The sequence below is a fragment of the Pinus tabuliformis genome, chromosome 3_1 (assembly GCF_031772625.1).
Source record: "Pinus tabuliformis cultivar Carrire ecotype Pingquan chromosome 3_1, CPIR1, whole genome shotgun sequence".
Taxonomy (NCBI): Eukaryota; Viridiplantae; Streptophyta; class Pinopsida; order Pinales; family Pinaceae; genus Pinus; species Pinus tabuliformis.
The window spans coordinates 170,085,954-170,108,423 of NC_142301.1; the positions used below are offsets into that span (position 1 = coordinate 170,085,954).

At 36.3% G+C, this 22,470-nt stretch overlaps 1 protein-coding gene across 1 annotated transcript in view; it reads left to right on the top strand.

Annotated features, from left to right (window-relative positions):
- ACD1 (Pheophorbide a oxygenase family protein with Rieske 2Fe-2S domain-containing protein) overlaps nt 1–8,619 on the top strand; it is a 139,530-nt gene extending 130,911 nt beyond the window's left edge. The window contains exons 6-7 of the mRNA XM_089410968.1: nt 7,863–8,144; nt 8,245–8,619. Coding sequence (XP_089267094.1) covers nt 7,863–8,144; nt 8,245–8,499 — 537 coding nt within the window. The 3' untranslated portion in view covers nt 8,500–8,619. The remainder of the gene's footprint in view (nt 1–7,862; nt 8,145–8,244) is intronic.
- The last annotated feature ends 13,851 nt before the right edge of the window (nt 8,620–22,470 follow it).

Genomic DNA, 22,470 nt, shown 5'->3' on the forward strand with positions numbered 1-22,470 from the left:
TTTCAAAGCTTTTTTGGTGAGCTTCAGTTTTTGCTCCCAAACAAAGCTTGGGGAACCTGAAATGGGGATGTTCCAGGATGCTTTCACCGTGTCCATAAAGCCTTCTCTTTCAATCCATTGAGGAGAGAATCGAAATGGGATGGGGCCCAAGTCCTCTTCGTCTTCTAGACAGAGCTGTATTGGCTTGTGATCCGAGGACAATTTGGGCAGAATTTTTGATGTTATGATTTTCTTGTTCATGAGGAGGGATTGCACTAGAAAACGGTCAAGCCGAGCAGAGATGTGTTCTGTTCCAGTTCTATTATTTGACCAGGTGAATAAACCATGAATTGGGTTGAAATCTTGTAGGTCCCAAAGCTGAGCAAGCTCCTCCACAACACCCACCATAGGGTCCTTGGAGTCAGTACCTCCTCTTTTTTCTTTGGCTTTCAAAACAATATTGAGGTCTCCAGCGAGAATGATGTTGTTAGGGGCTTCCTGTTCGAGAAAATCTGCCAAAGATTTCCAGCAATCTCTTTTTTCTGAATAGTTGACAGGAACATATAGATTGACCAGAGAGATAGATAACTTACTTGGAATGTGGGTGATTTCTGTATAAATCCAATGCAAGGTCTCATGAGTGCTGATCAGCTGGAATTGTTCTTCATTCCAGAGCGTTGCCAGGCCTCCCGAGGATCCCCGAGCGCTGACAGCTATGCCTGAGTTTTTCTTCCATTTTGATTTGCTGGTTTCTAGCAGGGCTTGTCCTGCTATCTTAGTCTCTTGGAGCATGAGGATATCTGTAGGTTCCGATTTTAAGAGGTCCTTAACTGCTTCGACTTTTGCGGGGTTCCCCAGTCCTCTGCAATTCCAAGAGACTAACTTCATTATTTACCTATGCTTGGGGTGGATCCGCCCTTGGAAGACCTGGGCCTGTTACTTCTCCCGATTGTCATTTCTATCGTGGATTGGCTCCCTTGGGTTTTGAGCCTTTCTGCTTCTTCTTCTCTTTTTTCCTTGCGAGATTTCCTTCCTGGTCTTTTTAATGGCCTCTCAAAGAGTTCTTCCTCTGAAGACTCAGAGCTTTCAGCTGGCTTTTTCTTCGTGATTTCAGCATACGTGGGGCTTGAGGGGCTGCCTTGGGTGACTTCGATGTGAATGTCACCCCCTCCCTCTTTATTTTCAGGAGGGGTTTCCTCAAGGTTCTCTTTTACCTGGTCTTTGATCGGTGGATCTGATTGCGCCTCCTTAGTTCCTTTTTCGTTGTCTCCTGTTTCCTGAGTTGGGGTGACGTTGTTCCTGTCACTTGTTGCAGCGCTTTTTCCTGTGTTTTTCTTTGCTTGGACTGTTCTCTGGACTAGGGTCCATTGCTCTCCATTCTGTTTCTCAGCCTGGTCCTCTGCTTTCTTCTTACAATTCTTGGCAAAGTGGCCGTAGCCATGACAGTGTCTGCATTTAAAAGGGAGCTGTTCGTAATCGAGCTCTTGGATGTGAGTCCATCCTGCCACCGTGAGCTTGATCGCTTCAGGCAATCCTTCTTCAAGATCCACTTCGACGCAGATACGCGCACAAGAGTATTGATCTCTTCTTACTGCCTGGTCTATATACTTGCCTAATGCGTTCCCAATGGTCTGAAACGATTTTTGGTTCCAACAGTGAAGGGGCAGATGGGGAAGTCTTACCCACACCGGCACCGCGGATGGTACGTCTTGAGAGGGATCAAAGTCTGGATTCCATTGATTTAGATACAGTCCCTGCGGCCCCATGAAGTAGGGGCCATTTCTGAAGATTAGGCTTCTGTCTTCCGAGCATTCAAAAACAAAGACGAAGTACCCTTTGCCCACGAAGTAACTCTTCACTCCATTTTTTATGAGGGGTTGCCAGTTTCTTTGGGTCCAATCCTCCACAGATTTGGGAGAGGGCCATAGGCCTGTAAACTGGCCTATGAGGCCTTTTTCCGCCAAGTTCAGAGCAGCTTTGCAGGTATCCTCCTCTGGCAGGGCAACAGAAGGAATCGATTCCAACCTTTTGATGAATTTTTGCTGGGTCGCTGAAGGTGGCCGAGATGATCCATTCGCTATCAAGTTCCTGAATGCTGTGACTTCGGGGGGCGGATCCGCAGGGGGAGCAGAACTCTCAGGGGCCTCCATCTGACTGCAGAGGGAGGGGCGGGGCTGTGCGCAGGGGCGCAGCAGCCAGGACGACGCAGCGGACTCAGAACCCTAGTTTGCAGAGGATCCAATTTGTATGTTTAAATTTTGATTATGTTTAAATTTTGTGATTTTTCAGAGATTACAAGTATTTGACATTATAGACATTCTTTTAAATTTTGAAGATTGAAAATTATGCCATTTATTTTTGCATTTGCAAACCACTATGGTGTATGTTTACATTTAACTAATGTCATTGATAATTAGATGTTATTATGATTAAGTTATTCATGTATATTTACTAATCAGAATTCTTACTCATAGATGGTTATTGATTGATTTTGATTTTTTATTATTTTATGTCATATATATATATATATATTGAAAAATATGTATAGTTGAACTTAATGTCGAGCCTTATACAAACCTCATTGGAAAATTCAAATTCAAATCAAACTTAATTGTTGCCAAACACGAATTCGAATCTGAACTGTGTGCATAGGGTCCAAGGGAGTGCAGGGAGGCTGGAGATCCAAATCTGCATAGAATATCAAGCATCGACCTAGGGCAGATTTGCTAGATTAGATCCAGGTTTATTTCTTATTATGTATGTTACCAGTTGGGCCATTATCCTAGGATGAGAGCCCAAGTTTGGATTATTAATGAAAACTTTGATTGGGCAGAATCTATGCGTCGTTTTATGAGATTGGTTATTTTGTTTTTGCTTTTGCTGAATGTTAAGAACCTAACTGTGTAATTTGTTCAATAGATCTTTGCTTCTACTAGGTTAACAATTTACCAGTGATAGGTTTAACAGAAATTAACATGGTATCAGAGCTTGATCTCTGAAAACCGATCTCGAAATTACAAGAAGCCAGGTTTGTATGGGATTGTTGGGCCAAGTTTGGTTGTGATTGTACAAAGGTGGGATTTTTTTAAAGAGGGCCAAGATTGCAGGTTGTATGGTGTACAATGTACTTGGATGAAGAAAAAAAAGAAGGGATCGAAAAATTATTTTATGGCTATAAAGAGTGAAAATAAAAAAACAAGGAACATAGGTGGCAAGGTGGCTGACAAACCTGATAGCCCACCCAACAGTCGGTAGCCCACAAAGGAGACATGTAGTGGAGGGGGGCGCAGTGAATCAGACAATAGTTAGGCTCGACAAAAGCAGAGTCATTGAGGGCGAAGGATGGACGAAAGAGTGAGGCGGGAAAACACGCAAGTGGACGGATTGACAAGAGACAACCAATAATCAAGGAAGGGTAGAAGAGATAGCAGGGATTGTGTGCGGGTGCTCGAGGAAGTGGCCAACCTGGCAAAAAGATTGTCGTCAACAGTATGCAGGAGGTAGATTGCATAACAGATTGATCGGTAGCAAGTGTTGGAAGAATTTGTCATTGATGTCAAAGGTTGAATGGGCCAGCATTGGTTTGGTGATTTGTGTGCACAAATTAGCAAATTTGGATGCAAGGACTCTCTAGATTGGTATCCCTTGTCACGCCATTTTGTTTGATAGGTGGAATGCCTTGTGGTTCCTCTTAATTGGAGAGATATTGACATTGAAGTTTTATGCCCCAAATTGATGGATGTAGCACTAGCTCTTACAAATTCATGGTCTCAGTATTTCACTAGAGGTAAAAATTATAAATTAAAATATGGCATAACTCATGTTTCCTAATCAACCTTAAAAAAGGAGATTATATGAAAAAAAAATGATTTTTTGGAGTGCTCTAATCCTCCTCTAAATAGGACAGTTCCTCTCCTTCAAGTCAGCTTTGATATAGTCATGTCTTTTCAAAAAGGAAAATCTTGTTCAGGTCCGCCCCAATATAGGGCCTCCTTGAAATGTGTATATATATCCTTCTTGTGGCATTCAAATGGAAAGGAATTCCTGTGATTTTGAGGAGCATCTAATCAAGAGAAGTCCGATGCCTAAGCTTATTGAATGTTTGAAGAAGAAGATGGCTGAAGTTGCAGACTTGATCAATTTTCTGTGGGAGAATTTCAAGGTTCATCATTTATCGTTTGGTTGATTTGCATGAAGCTTTCTTTCACTAAGTAGGAATCAAAATCCGATCTCCTGAGGCTACTCGTGTCTGTGGTTTATCTAAAGTCTGAAGCTAATTTTCAAAGCAAAAGAAGGTCTGATCTGAGCTTTTTGTGAGCACAAATTTGGGCCTCTCTCTGAGGCTTTGTTTCGGCCTTTTTGAGGCCTCTTCTACCATAGGTTTGAATCTCTGTGACAATAGACTCTAAGACATCTGAACCTCTGTTTAGGGCAAGTTCCTAAGGGTCAATTCGGTTTGCCTGAGGCCCATTTCAGACCTGTACCCGAGCCAGAATTAGGCCCTATCTTAAGGCATTTCTCTGAGGTGAATATGGCCTTGGTTAGGGCAGATCTAAAGCTACTTTTGAAGGTCATCCTGAGATCATTTTCTGAGCTTATACAAGCAGCATTAGAAGGAAGTTTAAGGGAGGACAAATCAGAGTTTGTAAGCAAACCTTGAAGATAGTCGGAGTAGAATTTGAAGTTGTCTTTTGCAAGCAGATCTTTGGTGCCTATTCTGGAACAGACATTGATATTTGTCTTGTTGAAGTCTTGGAGCAAGCTGTGATAATGTTGTTGAGTTAAAGGACGAAGTAAGGGCATCTGTGGTATTGGTGATTTGAGGTATGCATTTTATTATTAAACTGTCTACAGATTGAGTTAATGCAACATGAAAGTTGGACTTGACAAAGGGGCATTACTAAAGTTGTAAATAACCAGTGTTTGAATGTTGTTGTAATTGGGTCATTGTCCCTGGTACGGGAGCCCAAGAAGTTTTGTTTAGATTTTTATTTTAAATGGTGGCAGGGTGGTGCTAGGGAAGGACTTGTGGAGAACTACTACTTGTCAACTATGGATGGATAACTAGAGCGACTTCTTGAGAATGATGTTTTGGGATGTTTTGCAAATTTCATGGATTTTCTTGGCTAGGGTCTTATGGACGAAAGGATTTTTTGAGTAAGCAATCTCACTCAATCATGTTGGATGTTGTATATGAATGATTACATGTGCAGTTGTGCTTTTCTAGTGGTGATGGTGCACTCTTTTCACATTTTTCTTGAACAAGTCCCTTCTTCAAAACCCTTGGAAGATTACTAGTGGAGTATCTTTCCTTGAACTGTTTTGAAACTAGGTGGATTTTCTAGGGTTTGTAGTGGACAATCCTAGATATCACTCCAGATTTACTTACATCCTCTCAAGGGAGTTCTTAGTTGATTCTATAGGCTAGAAAAAATAATGGGCACTAGTCCTTTTCCATCTAGTCAATCATATTTTCAAATTTCATTTTATATTTTCTGTTTTAGAGTAAATCTAGGGTTTGTTTAGCTTAAATTCAATTTTCAGCCATCAAAAATCCTAGACATCTAGGGGTTTATATACATTTTTGACCTAAATTTGCAGGGTTTTCTTGTATGTGTCTGACCTAAAATCATTCTCATTGCAAAAAAATAGCCTTGCTGATTTATACTGTTGCATATTTAGGGCTAGACCTCTTGTTTTGATTGGCTATTACGTGTTTCAATTTTCAGAATTTGAGTTGTATAAACTTTAGATTTATCAATTGTTTTAACCCTAATTTTTTTACTCATTGATAAATTGTTTAAACGGTTGAGTTGTGTTGTTGTTGTAACTTGTTTACTGTTGTAAGCTTTAATCTTTCACACAAGTTTTGTAATACTCATTGATAATTTTCATATTTGCATTGTTTGGGGATAATGTTACATGAGATCGTCACTCGAAAAACCTCATAGAACAGTGTTAGAGCAAATTAAACCAAATCTGGAATTTAGTTAATGTGACCACCTTATTCATAATTTACTTGATATATTTTATTGGTGGTGAATAAGGTAGCTATTTAGGAGACTTTAGACTTAATTGTGTCTTGTCTCATATGAATAACAAGTCCTTTTGGACTTATTGGATCCATCATTAAGCTAAAACTAGGGAAGTTGTTATCTAGGTGATAGTGGAAGCACTTAATATTCCACTATCTTAACACCTTGTGAGCGAGTTGTACTAAGCTGCTAGGATTTGTGATAACAGACCACCACAACAATGCACAATTGCTTTTAGAATGTGTAGTCATTTTTATTTGCAGAAAGAGATTTCTTGTGCTCACTCAAATTAAAAACCATTTTTTAATTTGGATTTATTTCTTACATCTTGATTTGGGGTTTCAATGACCGTGTAGTTATCTGTTGGCTTAAATATTCAGGAGAATAGTTAAACAACTTTCGGATATGTTGTTCTATTTCATTACTTGTCATATAGGACCGTAACTGATGGATCGTTTTGAACCTTCTATTTCCGATGATCAACTGATGTTTATATGCTGTGTCCATTTTTATCATGAAACCTTCGATCAGTGATTATTTATCTTTTTTCCTGAAAAAATGCATCTTCTATTTCATTAATGCACAAAGAAAAGACGCATACATTACGGGGGTCACTGGAGAGTCACGAGAGCTCCCCTGCCAACATAGGCTAGAATGCCAAGATGACTACTTTGATACCCATCACCAGATTCCAACGGCGTCATTTATCCAGCAGAAAAAATACATCTTTCTGAACTGCTCTCTGTGGAACCCGGCAAAATACGTCCTCTTGGTTCGAATCGATCCGGTGGTGGGTTTCAGGGTTTTTGAAAGTCGGGTTGAATCGGAGATATACACCCACAAAGCCCCTGGGGCGTGGTGAAATCATGAGCAGGTCATAGTTCTCCTCAGAACCATGATCTATTGTCAGATTCTCACTCTGTGTAAGTCATGCCGAAAAATCGCTGCGTTTTGTCTGTTCCTTGTTTAGCCCATACAAAGTCGAACTCTTTTCTGAAAATTCGTATCCTGGCCTGGCATTTGATAGTTAAATATCATCTGTAACTCTCACAGTTCACCAAAGCGTAGCATAGTTGTATAGTGTCTCATATACCATTGCCATTGAAGGCTGCCCAGAAGCACTTTTTTCCAATGAATAGTGTCTCATATACTCTTTTGTGCTTTTGTCTAATCATCCACTTGTCACGGAAAAGATGTGAAATTCCATGACTGGTTAGAGATATTTTCGTCTTCTAGTACATGAGCTCCTGAAATCTGACCTACCCAACCCATGCATATATGAAATGAAATGATATTTTAATGTCCACGAGACTAAAAATAGTCTATGGGACTATTAGTTCCCTGCTTTTCGTATTTTGCAATTCAATCTTTCTCTTGTTCAAATTGATGATGAGCTGGCCCAACTTTCCAACAATCCCCTTACTGAAAAGACAATACCAAGAAACCGATGCTAGCATATTCCCATAATTCCAAAATAAAATGTTTTTCCGATTGAGTTAGGGCCAACTTATCTATTGGATAGAAAAATGATCTACCCACAGTGAGATGTTATTACTTAGTAGCTGGGATGTCCCTTTGATGATTTAATTCTTCAAAAGTGGCATCCATCTTCAATCCCTCCCCATGACATGGCATGTCTGAACTTGAAACTCGGTGAGAAATAAACCCAGCTCTGGTCTACACCTTATGGGTTAGTTCATCCATATCATTTATGCATATAAATATATATTTTCTTCTCTCAAACCAACTGATCTAAACCTGGTCAAACACCGTGAATGCATCTAGATAGATTTTCTCTTTCCTTTTCTAGCTTTGGGCAACTAAGTCATACATGAACCTTTTGTGCAGTTGGTACCCAGGTGGCATGAACATTGGACATCCAACTTAGTTTATGATGGGGATATGATCGTGCTTCAGGGGCAGGAGAAAATTTTCCTTGCAAATACTAGTTCTGGTGGTTTTGATGTTAACAGGGATTACACAACGCTTACATTCACACCAACCCAGGCTGATCGTTTTGTGCTGGCATTCCGCAATTGGTTGCGGCGTTATGGCAATGGACAACCAGAATGGAATGGACCGAATACTTCTGGACAGCCTCTACCTTCAACCGTTCTATCTAAACGTGAGGTAAAATAATTAGCAGCATAACTTACAACTGAATAATTATTTGTGGATGTTCATAGTATGTTATTAACTTATTAACTGTGATGGAATTTTATTGGTACAGATGCTCGACAGGTATGAGCAACATACACTGAAGTGTTCATCTTGTAAAAAGGCACATCAATCATTCCAACAGCTGCAGAAGTTTCTGCTTGGTGCAACTGTAGTGTTCGCAGCAAGCGCCGGCATTCCACCTGACATGAAATTGAGGGTTATTCTTGCCAGTGCAGCAGTTGTAACCGCTGGGGTGGCGTACTTACTCAAGGAGTTGGAGAAAAATTTTACATTTATTGACTACGTCCATGCAGAGATCGACTAATTGCTCTATATTTGCCCTCTGCGTCTTCCTTTTTCTTGATCCTCTGAAAGCTAATCCTCGTCACTTATCGAATATGTAATACATTATTGTTTATTCAATAATCTTATTTGGTTTCAATTACCCTTTGTGTTTTTATTGGGGAGGCGACGATTATTATACCTCTGCTGAAAGCTTCAGGTTATAATTTTTTTTTTTTTAATCAAAAAACTAAAAGAATATTTTTTAATTTTTTTAAATATAAATTGTTTTTTCTAATAATTGAATTGGCGGCAACAGTGACCAGGTCAATCGTTGTGAAATAATTAACACAAAGTTCCATAATAAATATGGGTATAGACCAACCGTTAACGACACGGTAACTCCCTCATTATTCACACAACCGTTAACGACACGGTAACTTCCAAATTATTCACACAGAAGCAACACCCATTCCAAGGAAGCCATAGCTATTTTGTGAATAATTAGTAAATAGTTTATATATATATAAAAGAAAGAAGAAAGAAATTATTTTAACGTGTACGAGGCTAAAGAGAGTCTATGGGACATATTGCTTCTTCATTTGCTTGATGTATTCGACCTTTTTTCTGTGAAGCTTTATAATAAATGCTCTCAATTTCTCGACAAATCCTTCACCAAATAGATTATCCCAGGCCAGCGTATTTGCGTAACTTTCCCGGTTGTCTTTGAAGGCCTCACATTTTAAAATGAAATGTTTTTTTGTTTCCACTTTTCCAGAAGAACAAAAAATGCATACCCTTTCCTCCCACACTTCCTTTGGTCTTTTCCAGCGCCTTGTTTTATAATGGAGTTGATGAAAATTAGTCTTTAACTGAGCAATAAGAATTTTGACTCTCCAAGAGATATTGGCCTCTATGTATGCTTTTGGTTGATGATTATGAGTGGGATTAAACACTTCAATATATTAATTTTTCTTTCTTCCTAGTTCCTTATCCCAAGTACGTTTGTGGAACTTTTCCATAACAAAAGCTTTTATCTCTTTGTTGTTTATGGGACATGCATTCAAGCGAATATCCCATTTATTAAACAATTTTTTATTTTGCTGCATCCAAGTTTTTTTGCTCTTGCACAATCTATCATTAAAGACAACCTTAAGCCACTTACCATCTTCCATTTGCTCAATTTTTGTTAAATACCTTATGACTTGCACCATAGCAATTGCCTCAATAGAAGCAATCCATGTTTCACTTAACAAGATATCATAAGGAACTACACTTTTAATCTTAAATTTGTTTGTAATCAAACGCTTATGAATTTTCTCAATTTGTCTCCACCGCATGTCGGAAGCACTGCTAGCCCACAGTTCACAGCAATAGAGAATCACCGGAATCACTAGAAGCCCAAAAAGAGTTTGAGTGGTCTTCCAGTCCCATAACTCTACCTCTTTACACCTATTTTGAAAAGCATAAAATGCTTTCGAACCCCCCAGAGTTTTTTTTCTTTCTACAACCATTCCAGCGTAGATTTTTGTTGAAGTCAATTCCGAGGTATCTGTAATCCACAACTTCTTCCAAAATGTTGTCTTCAAAGTAGAACTTACACTGGTTGTGTTTTATTTTGTTAGAGAAGAGCACTACTTTCGTTTTGCTGATATTGATTTGCATCTCCACACTTCTACAAAAATGTTCAAGGAATAATAAGTGCTCTTGCAAAGCAAGAGCCGATTTAGCAATCAAAATAAGGTAATCCGCATACAAAAGAAGCCTTATAACAAACTTGCACAAATAGATAGCATCACCCCCTTGCGAATTTAACCACTTCTCAAGCTTGTTGATATATAAACCAGAAAGGGTAGAAGACAGTGGGCAACCTTGCTTGACCCCGATATCGCTTCCAAAACTTTTAAAAATGCTTGCTGAAATTCTAATTTTGACTTTCACCTCTTCATACAGCCTATGCACAGCTGCTCTCAAATGTTTAAGAAGCCCAAGTTCCTCCATTTTCTGCCAAATTTTATCCCTAGGAACAGAGTCAAACGTTTCTCTGAAATCAACAAAGCAACAAAAGACTTCTCCCTTTTTCTCCCAAACTTTTTCAATGATGTGCCTTAAAGTTATGCAATGATCAACTGTGGAATGCTTAGGTCTAAAACTTGCTTGCCCTTTAGCACACTTATCTCTTTCTTCTGCCCACTTGCTAATTTTGTTTTCTAGCATGCTTCCAAATAGCTTTGCAAACAAAGGGTTTATCATGATGGTCCTATAATTGGAGGGATTATTGACGTCACCACTCTTGAAAAGAGGTATTGCCATACTAGTTGTCCAATCTGTGGGGAGCCCTTATTGTATGATGTTGTTAAAGATTTTTGTAATGTGAGGTGTAAGAATCTTTGAGCCCTACTTTAGATATTCTGCTTGTAGTTCAGCTAAGTCTTTTGCTTTTCCAACACCCAACTTCTTGATACCCATCTCTATCTTTTGTACCATGAAGAGTTCAGTGTCAGTGTTGACCAAGGGGGGAGGGTCAACCTTGGGAACCTACTCATAGAGTTGTCTTGCATAGTCAAACCATTTAGAAGTTGTAATATTATTTCCAATTTGTATCTTTTTCGGTTGGAGCCATTCCAAAATAATTTGGGATTATTTTTCCCAAGGAAGATTAGTTCTTTCCTCTCTAAAACCATGAAATCTACCTTTTTCTTGCTTAATAACTGCTTGTAAGATTTGAGCTTTATGTTATCATTGTTTGACTCTTTCCACATTCTCCTTGCCTTTTTGCATTCCTCATCAAACCAAGCATTAACCGGAAAGCAATTTGTTTCAGACTTCTTAATTTTTGTTCTTTTGCACTTTGTAAGGGCGTATTGAATTAAATGTGTTAATTTATGACTATGAAGGTTGTGAATTGTAATTTTCTCCTTCTCAAAGCGCCTCTCTAGCATCATTTTGAAGGTATTACAATTTTCTAGGGTCAAAAGAATTCTGCCCTGTGGGAGATTTTGTTGGACATGCTGAATTTTTGACTCTAATTGTTTCTTTCCAATCCAAGAGAAACATAAATAAACTGGCTTGTAATCTGATTTCAAATTCCACAGCTGATCTCCAACCAAAACTTCTTCCATTTTCTCACACAAACCATGCGAGCAAATTACATAATCTACCACACTTGCTTCAATGTAAGTATTGCAAGTGAAATTACCGGACCTTGTCCATCTAGTCAAACCATTACAAATGACTAAATCAAAGGCCCCACATAGAGTAAGCAATTGTTCACCAAAGAGATTGCAGCCCTTGTCCTCTGAAATTTTTTCCCATTGATGATTACTTTCTTCTGTAAGCCAAATAGGGTCACAATCATCTGCTAGCTTGTTCACTTGCAGTCCTAGCATTGAAATCACCCATTATAAGGACTTCACCTAGATGCGAATATGTTGCAATATTCGCTTTGAACGCTGCAAATTGATCTTTGTGGTCAAGCACTCTACTTTTGTAGATTTTTTAAACCTGTGGCGCAAAATAGCATGCTACAATTTTGATGTGGTTTCCATTTTCTGATATTTTAAACCAAATGAATTGCTTATTTGAGTCTTTTTTTCTAACTGAATGAGACATCATTCTTTCTCCCTTACTAAAACCATGATACCCCTATGCCCTTTGCCATTCCCTGTTGCCTTGTTCCACACTATCATCTTCTAGGGTTCTTCAAACAAAAGTGTCTTGCACCCTTCATGCTCATGTGTTTCTATGAGGCAAATTATAGGCCCTAACCTAGGGTCTCGTCTCCATGGGTAACCTCTGCAATTCCAACAAACTAATCTTAAGGAAACCTGGGTATGACTTGTTTGTTATTTATTTTGACATGCAAGACTTACATTTGAGTCTTTGTCCATGTTTTCCCATACTGTCCTTGCTTTCTCATTTCCTATTGAAGAGTTTGTTGTTTCTTCTTTATTACCATCTTGCTGCTTTGTTCTAGAAGGAGGTCCAAATTGCGCTATCACAGATTTGCCTTTATAAATCCATGTTCTCTTTCCTTCATCTCTCGCTGTGCTAACCTTTAAAATTTCCTCCCGTCTTTCCTCTTGTTGTTTTACAGTTAAATCTTCTTCTAGGAAAAAACGAGAACCCCTCAAGAGATGTTTCTTGCTTATAATAATATATTTGTCATGCAAGCTAGGCATAATGACTTTTATGGGCCTGTCTCTCTCCCCGTTAAACTTACCCACCCTCCATGCTTGCCATATTTGTCCTTGCCATAGCAACTTGTCTTTCAAGGAGTCTTTTGCAAGGTCAAGAGTACATTCATTTTTCTCAGTCTTTCACCTCTTTAGTAATTATGTTTGTTGCCCTATTTTGTCTTTCCTTGCCTTCACTATTTTGCATGTTGTCAACTTGAATATTTGTTTCTCCTCCTTTATTAACAGAATTGCTAATAACTTGAGCCCAAGTTTTGGAAACTTTGATGGAATCTTCTTTCGTTTCTTCTCTTGCGTTCTCTTCATGGTTATTTATTTGAGCAATCATTTTCCCTTTCCTCTACAGATTTCTTTATGTTTTGCACATCCGCCTTCATGCGTTCCCATTCTATCTTCCCTATCAGAGGAGCTTCCTGTAGCAATGCCACTTGTTTTTTTAAAACTTGTTTTTTAAAAATTTTATTGCTCTCTGCTAATGCCTTGTTCTCAGCCGTTATTATATGAATTTTATGATCTCTTTCCTGCCCTTTAGCTTCTAAAACCTCCAACCTTTGTTTTGCATTTAACAATTCTTTCACATAAAGATCAGATGACTAGGTGAGAGGTGTGGATGTGGGACTATATAACGCAGAATCATCAATGACTTTTCCTTTGGATTTTTTGTTGCCACGCGCTTGTGGAGGAGATTTGTTTGAGTGCTTTTTGCGAAAGGCTCAATTACTTTTCTTTTTACATTGTTTCTTCCTTGTTTGCCCCTATTTTAGACGGGCTATTCTTCATTTTAAAATGCTCCGATATTGTTTGGCATTGACCCAAACCCACTTCTCAGCTTTGGCCGATGAGGCAATTTTCACTTGTCCACATGTTCTGAAATTTTTGGGTCTTTTGTCATGTTTGAATGCATTTGTTGTTGCTTGCTCGTTGTTCGATACTTTCGCTGCATAAAAACTCCCTGCGTACTGTTCACTGCTCGTTGCTCTCACTGCTGCCCACACTGCTCCACTCATATTGTCGACCACACTGCTCACCATGCTGCTCTGCTCATAAACGCCCTAAAAATTTCCACTGCATTTTAATTATCTCAAAGGCGGTAAATACTCAGATTGAGAAAAACGAGTGGCCACTTAGTTTTCACGTCTCCCTGTGTGGGGATTTAGTTCGACATTAATACTGATCTCTTTTCCGTATGAAAAGATTTAGTTCGATGACAGAACTCTCCTTCGATCATACCGGCAAATTTCTTCTGCTGTTTTATTTCTATATTTTTAAAGTCCGCGGCCCTACAGCTATGCAATTCCTTTTCGGCGAAGAATCTTGTTTTACCCGGGATTTGTCCAAATCGCAGGTAATTCTCTGAAAAAAATCGTATTAATCAGACCTGTTCAACCATCATGTTTCACTGATATATTTGATTTCTTCATGTTTCACTGATATATTTGATTTCTTCCCTTTCCAATTATGCCAGCCTGCATCCTCTATCGCATTTCTATTACAAAAAAATTTCAAGTATATATATTTTCGAGTAAAGCAAAGAAACCAATTGGATGTTAAAGGGTATATATATATTGACTGAATATTTTTTTTAACGGAAGCTATAATTTTAATGAATGCTTTTTCATTATAAATTTAATTAATTAATAAAAAATTTAATTACAAATATTTATTTCTAAATATTTTGACGAGATGTTTTTTTTTTTTTCCGAAGGTGGTAAAACCTATCAACTCAGGTGTCAAACCAACAGTGAGGACAACCATCTCTGGCTGCTATCCGCGAATGCTGGGATGACTCATCACTGTTAAATAGGAAAACCACGCCACCTGACATAACCCTGCTGGTGGTCCGTAATCGGGAGCAGGCTCTCACTCCTGCCAGATGCCTCTGGGTCTTGGGCCGTTAACCTGTTTCCTTACGTCCGAGGAAGACGAGCTCTTAGCCAAGCAGAAGCAGTTTTACAGCATACTCCAGGCCGAATTTTGACGAGATGTTTTAATGCGATAAGGGAGATGATATAATCTTTATAAAAATAATAAAGCATAGCTTAAAATAAGTTAAATAAATAATAAATTAATTTAATTTATTTTGTTTTATTATAATTTTGTTTTTATTAATAAATTATAAACAAAATTTTCCCATTAAAAAGTCATAATAGGCGCATCATATTAAAATGAATTTAAATAATAATAATCTTTATTCATAACTATATTATTTAAAAAATATAATTAATAAGCATATCAATATGGATCTATCTTCATTCTTAATTAAAGATGAAGGAAGTGTTGAAAGGTATCAAATTTCTTGATGTGTAAATTTTTAAGCACAAAACTTTATATCCATGTGTAATATTCATTTGATTGCAATAGCTATAAGTATAGATCCATCTTAAGCATGGAAATAGCATGCAAATAGAGGGATCAAATCTCTTCAAGGGCAAATTAGTCCAAAATTTGAAAAAAAAATTGCATCCCTCTCATCCCTTGATAAATCACAATGAATATGTAGTGATTTTCTCTCTATGTATATGATGTGTATTTTTTCATCGTTTAAATTGTATTTTTGATTGCTATATAGAGTGCCAAAAAAACCTTTACTTTGTTGGATTTAAGAGAAAATTGACAAAAATATATATCTAAAAAAGGACCAAAATGTAAAATAGTGATACTACTTCAAACAGTTTAGCATAAAAAATATTTTTGTTGTGCCCACTGGTGCTTATGTTATGTAAACATTTTAACTCGGTAAAGAAAAATAATAAAATTAAATTATTTAAAATAAAATTAAAAAATTACAACAAATTAATGCTCATAAATATTGTTATTGTACTTAATGTGAAATTGAAGTCATGGAGTCAATTTACAGTTGGTGGTTTTTGGGCCCTAGGTTTTGACAACCCATAGTTTGACCAATCATATACTTTTGTAATATATATATAACTTCGGACCTATCAACCGTTTAGAGAGATCAATTCTCTCTAGGGGCAAACCTTTTTTCAAGTTTTGCTCTCAAAAAAGAGATTTGCACATTTCCTCAAGTTCCGCACTCAAAGAAGATATTTGCACATTTCCTCAAGTTTTGCACTGAGAAAGCCCTTGATAGATCCAGAGTTTAGATGGATTAATCTAGTACATAATTTTTTAAACAATATATAATATATACATCATTTTCATTAAAATATTTTACATAACATGCTCATTGAGACATTTTATATATGAACTACATTGAGTACATTAAATTGGTTTTTGGCTATTAATATAATTTTAAGTGTACATCTATTAAATTATTTTATTGATGAATCACATTGATTTATTATTATTATGAATATTTTTAAATGTCACATATTAATTTTTTATTAAGGATTGAATGAATAACACATTTTCACTCAAGTTTTGCACTCAGAAAAGATATTTGCACATTGCCTCAAGTTTTGCACTCAAAAAGCCGGTGATAGATCCGGAGTTCAAATGGATTAATCTAGTACATAATTTTTTAACAATATATAATATATACATCATTTCTATTAAAATATTTTACATAACATGCTCATTGAGACATTTTATGTATGAAGTACATTGAGTACATCAAATTTGTTTTTTTGCTATTACTATAATTTTAAGTGTACATCTATTAAACTATTTTATTGATGAACCACATTGTTTTTTTTATTATTATTATTATGAATATTTTTTAATTGTCACATATTAATTTTTTATTAAGAATTGAATGAATAACATATTTCTCTCTTATTATTCTTATTAGTAAGTATGAGATTTTTATTTTATTTTTAATTTTTAATTATTATTTTTTGGACATTGAATATTTTATTATATAAAACATTTATATTATACCATGTGTACATTGAAATATTTTATTATGATTAAGAGTGACTAAAATGTTTTTATCACATTGTGTTCAACAAATAAAGTGACCATGGTGAGGTTAGGATTATTGATGTTTTATAATGTTTTTAATTAAAACTACTTAGCGTACATATTTTAACCGACACCTTGAGCATGGAGGAAATCACACATCACCCTCATATTGGTTTGTAGAATGTGCCTCTAGGTACAATAAAAACTTAATATATTTAATTAATAAATATATAATTGGAAATACAAATATTTTATAGATATAGAAATCTGATATATATATATATATATATATATATATATATATATATATATATATATATATATATATATATATATATTAAGATCCCGTTGACGGGGAAATTTGTACTGCCAATAGTTCATGGGTCTTCCCAGTGTGAAGTCTCAATTAGACTTCACATTATTTGGGATAGGAGCCCCATCTAGTATGTGGACCTAGAAAGTAAAAAAGTAGAAAGATTTTCTTTTCTTGATAGTTACTTCAGATTATCTTTGAATTCTTATTATCTTCTTATCACCAAACAACTACCAAAAACATAAATACATGAAGATCAACACAACAAAGACAGAAGATGTAGGTTTTCAACCAGGGCTAAAACCCCTCTTCTAGGGGAAAACCCAAAACTTCTCTTCTCTTTCTTTAGAACCAAATCAAATGAGATAACCAAGACCTTTGACCATACCAAAAGACCTCCTCCAATCCACCAAGTCAGCCTCCCAAGATGATTAGTCAAACTTCAATAGTCAACTCTAGTCAAACAACTTCAATCCTGCAACAAACTTAGATTTCGGCCCTTTGGCTTCAGATTTTCAGCCCTACTGCAGACTTGCAACATCAGCCCTCTTGCAACACCTTGGAAACTCGCACGTGTGGCAGAAAAGAGATATTTTCGGCTTCCTTTTTGCTTGACAAATGCCTTCTTCTTCGCTAGGGTTTCTCCTTGTTTTCTAGTTTTTTTGCACTTCCTTCTTGCTCTTGCAACTGTAGATCAAACTTGCTTCGTTGGTGTCGAAAAGAGGTCGAGTAACACTATTTTTATAGTCATTCTGTCAGGTTGAATTCCTTCAATGAGGCCGAATTGACTGGACGACAAGCCAATTTGGTGGAGTGACAAATGACTCTTTTTACATAAAATTAATTTTCTTTCTTGACATAAAAAGCCCAAGAAGGGTCTATTGCATGATGACATGGACAATGACTTATGACACAAATCCTAGAAGCCTTCAATGGAGACTTTGACCTAGAAATAAAATAAATAAAGCATGAAACCCATGCTTATAAATAATTTTTCTTTTACAATAATTTTTCTTTTCTTTCTTTTGACAAATATATTTAGATCATGACGCAAATACAATTATGATGACATATACTAGTTACATTTCTCAACACTCCCTCTCAACTAGGGAGGTATTCATAATTGTTCAACGAGTACAAGGTTGACCTCAATTTGAAATGTTCTTAAGAAGAGTAGAACAACATACTCGATGTTTTAGATACTCTCACTACCAAGGTATACTCCAACATGGACTACGGTTTCATCTAGGAATTTTCCACTATAGGTATCATCATGCTATGACCATGCTATTCATCCAACAGGATATAGATACCATCTAGGCCTTCATGCCTTGACACTAACCCTTACAGAGATCTAGGTATCAACACTAAACCAAAGCTCCAACAGATACCCTCCCTCTGGGATCTAGACATCAACTGAGATCTCAATATTAACCAGGCCACAATGTCCTCCTAAGTACCATCATATAGGCAATTTTATGGTACTTCATCTCTCCCTCTCAACCAAATCAGAAATATCTGCTAATCTGAGCATGCTCCTAAAATAAACTAACTTCTTGTTGGGAAGAAATTGTGTCAACACATCAACTACTTGTTCATCTGTTGGCACATACTGTAGCTTCACTACCCCAACCAATATTCAAATTTTCAATGTATATGTTATTGTATGTGAGCATATTCTTCGGGGTCTTCAACTATTTTGATGATGCCCAGGTTATCATAATATCTAAACAAATTTTCACGAAAGCTTTCTTCTTCAACTTCTCCAGCACCAAACCCAGTCTCAACACTTTCCAAAACATTTTGTTCACAAATTCATTAATCACTAATAACCATTTTCAGTGCTTTAGTCATTCTCCAATCTTCATTCTTTCTTCATGGCGTTTACTACAGCTGTCACAATATTTCCTCCATCTAAACTAGGGAGATATACACTTTCTGTTATTAAGCTTCTTTTCTTCTAGGGAACAAATACATCAACAACTCAGCCACGTTGGCTTTTTCTCTTATAACATGGAGAACTTCATCATGCCTTCTATCTTTACATGGCAACATGGTCATCTATCAACATCATCATCAAGTCATCATCAAGTATGAGGTTGGTAAACATCTTCAACATCTTGAATACTATGTACCTACAAACCTTCAACAACAAGTACAACCAAGCACAAATATAGAGCATGAAGTTACTTTATCAATATAGGGTTAGCATGTCATCGCAGAGGAAGCATATAGGGTTATTGAAACTAAGAAATCATACTTTAGATATCCAAAACCTAAACCTAGTTACGTTTTCAATCAACAAGGTTTACACCTTTCATGCCCTAGACTTTCACAATCATTTTAGCCATGGCTTTTGTCACAAAACCTAGATTCCATAATCAAGACTAAATTCTTAGACTAAATCAAGTTAGGGTTTCAATCATAGCGAAAGCATTATTACATATAGGATTTCATTATTATGCCCTAGAAAATTATATCAATCTCTACAAGGGTTTTGTCGTAAACCTTAGACACAAACACCAAAAACTTTTAATATTAGATATACAACAGCTCGACAAAGCTGTGGTTTCAATCAAACAGAAGCATATACATCTAGGATTTCATTCATAGGATCTTACATTGACTATTGCAAGGGTTTGTCATAAACCCTAATTCATCAAACCCTAAAAATCTAGGGTCTCATCATATATCTTAGACATCAACAACAAATCCTAAGAGGTTAGGGTTTCATGATAACATCAATAAACCCTAAACATTAAAGGGATAGGGTTTTATAGTGAACCCTAAAGGTTAGGGTTTTACCAAAGTGAACAAAATATGAGTATGACAAGGGTTTATTTAATCTAAAGATTAATCACCCTAACAAATAAGAATCTTTATGGTTCAAAACCCTAGACATGAGAGAGTTAGTAATATAAAGCAAGATACAATAATCGTACCTTTTTGTATGAGGAATATCTGAAAAAATTATTGTAATCTTAAACATACCTTGAGTTTCTTCCTTTTACAAACCTTGTAGGGTTTCCTATTTAAAGGCTCCTTTTGCAAAATAGATTTTTTTTTTCTTATTGGAGTCTCCCTCTGAATTTGGCCATAATCCTTATTGCAAGCGATTTTAAAGCATACCAGCAAACTTTCCTTTCAAGGAAAACACAATAGGTGGGAAACTTAAATCTCATCAAATCAATTCTAGATGCAAGACTTATTTATTGGCACTCTTTGGCCTACATTCTTATGTGGATTTTGGAAAAAATAAGAAGATAATGTTTCAACTTATTTGTGGAAGTGTAAGAAACAAAGGGAATCAATGACCTTAGTTACATGGATTTTCCCTTGGCATTCAAGGATTGAAAAGCGTTGATTAATTTGGAGAGGCCCTTGCAATAAAATTGCTGTGGAGAATGATCACACATGAAGGCCTTAGGAAGCAATTATTGGGGACCAAATATACTTTCCCCCTCAACATAAGACTGGATAAAAATTCCTATGAAACCACTACAAATGTTCTTGTTATTTGGAAAGCTTCAATTTTAGCATTTCCTATCATTGGGAATTGTTTATGTTGAAAGTATGGAATAGTAGGAGTATCAAGGTTGGCATAAATCCATAGGTGGGATGTGATGAGAAACATAGGTTACTAAAGAATTTATTGAGGACTTGAGCCATCAAGACACTTTAACTATGGGGGATGTAGTTTCTCTAGAGAATAACTATATATGGTACCATGGATGGAAAGATGTGAATTTTTAGGATTGGTAGGACATAAGGCAAATCATTGAACCCCCTTCATTCAAAAATTGCAAAGTAGTTATATCAATTTAAACATAGATGATGACATCTTGATATGGTCCAAAAACACTACTACTTTTATGGAAGAGAAACAAGGAGATCATTGGCTGTGGAAACCACTATGGAAATTGAAAGTTGCTTTGAAAGATAAGCTTATTTTTCATGTTGGGTCACTAAAAATATTTCTAACTTGGATGTCCTTGGGAAAAGGTCTTGGTCTAGACGAAGATTTTTTATCCTATGTATAAGTAATTAAGAAACATCCCAACATTTATTGTTGGATTGCCCATTCAGAAAAAGAAGTGTGCAAAGAAGCTTTGTTATTATCTCAGGACAAAGGAAATATGGGAGGGGTTAAATTTGATGGAAGCTCTAAAACATTGAATGGAGGACATGTTTTTAGTAGAGGACAAGGCAACAAGCATTTATGAAATTTACAAGAGTACGAAGACTCAAAGTTAACCACGGACGAGGTCAATGAACATGATGTTATGCGCAATGTATCTTTGTAATAAGTTCTTGATCAAGTTAAGCTTCAGAAAGGTAGATTCAACATCATTTATTGCAAATGTATAAAGGGAACACAATGTTATGGTGTTGGTGGAACATAGATTGGATTAAGAACATCCATTAGAGCCCTACTAGCCTAATTCCTACTCATGCATGTGATATGACCCCAATGGGAGCACATATGGGGTTAAATGTATATGTTATCGCCCCATGGAGAGCCATATATGGGACTAAATGTACGTGTATATGTAATAGGATCAACCTAATAATGAAGGGGACACATGTGCAATGTGTGAATAGGTATATATAGGGATCAATAGTCATTATTATGGACATTTGATTTGGATGTATGAAATTATTGCGCATTTGGAAGATTTTCACCTATTCTTTAAAGAGTTATTATGTAACTATTCTCTCTTATCTATATTGGAGTTGGACTCCACACTCACATTTTTGTACATGTTGTGTATTTTTGGTTTTTTATGTATTTGGTGCATAATATTTGATAGTCTGTTTGTTTGGTTTATGTTTGTTTTATAATATTTTAGGCATTTTTATGATATGGCAAATTTTAATATTTATTTTGTCATCTCTTTTCTATACAATCATCTCTAAAGATCTTTGTAGTAGGTAGTGTTGATTTTTCATAAGGTCTTCTAAATTGATAATTACTTCTAATGATTAAATTATTTTTCTTTTTCGTATCCATCATTAAGCATTACACAGAAGATGTCAACCATATAACATATATGACTATAGGATCATGAAGAGACATCCAAGAAAATAACATAAGAGTTTACCCTGGGAAAACCCACATGGGAGAAAAACCCAACAACCTTTACCTTAGAGAAATTATTCAGTTCAACAAGAGAAATACCTATATCATCTAGTCATTAAGAATGCTTGGTAAAACATGGCCCACCGCCTACTAATGAACCTTAATCTAATTAAGCCAGCTTCTTCACCCAATAAACTCAGTCCTACAACCTCAACTTGCCTTAGAAACTTGGCCTTATAGAGCTTTTGGTATGTTACAGAGATGATAATTTTGGTCTGCACCTTGAGTGATTTTCCTTTGCCACGAAGATGATAATTTCGGTTTTTCCACGAAGATGGTAATTTCAATTCTGCCTCAATTCGATTTTCCACAAAGATGGTAATTTTGGTATGTACTTTGCCTCGTGAGTATCTTAGGAATCCCACCTTTCTTCAACATATATTTATCCTTCTTGTTCATAGAAATATATCTCAAGATTGTCCTTTCCTCCTATTCATTTTTTCCTCAAAGGAGATCCAAATTTATTTCCCTTTGAGAAGATTGAATGACATATATTTA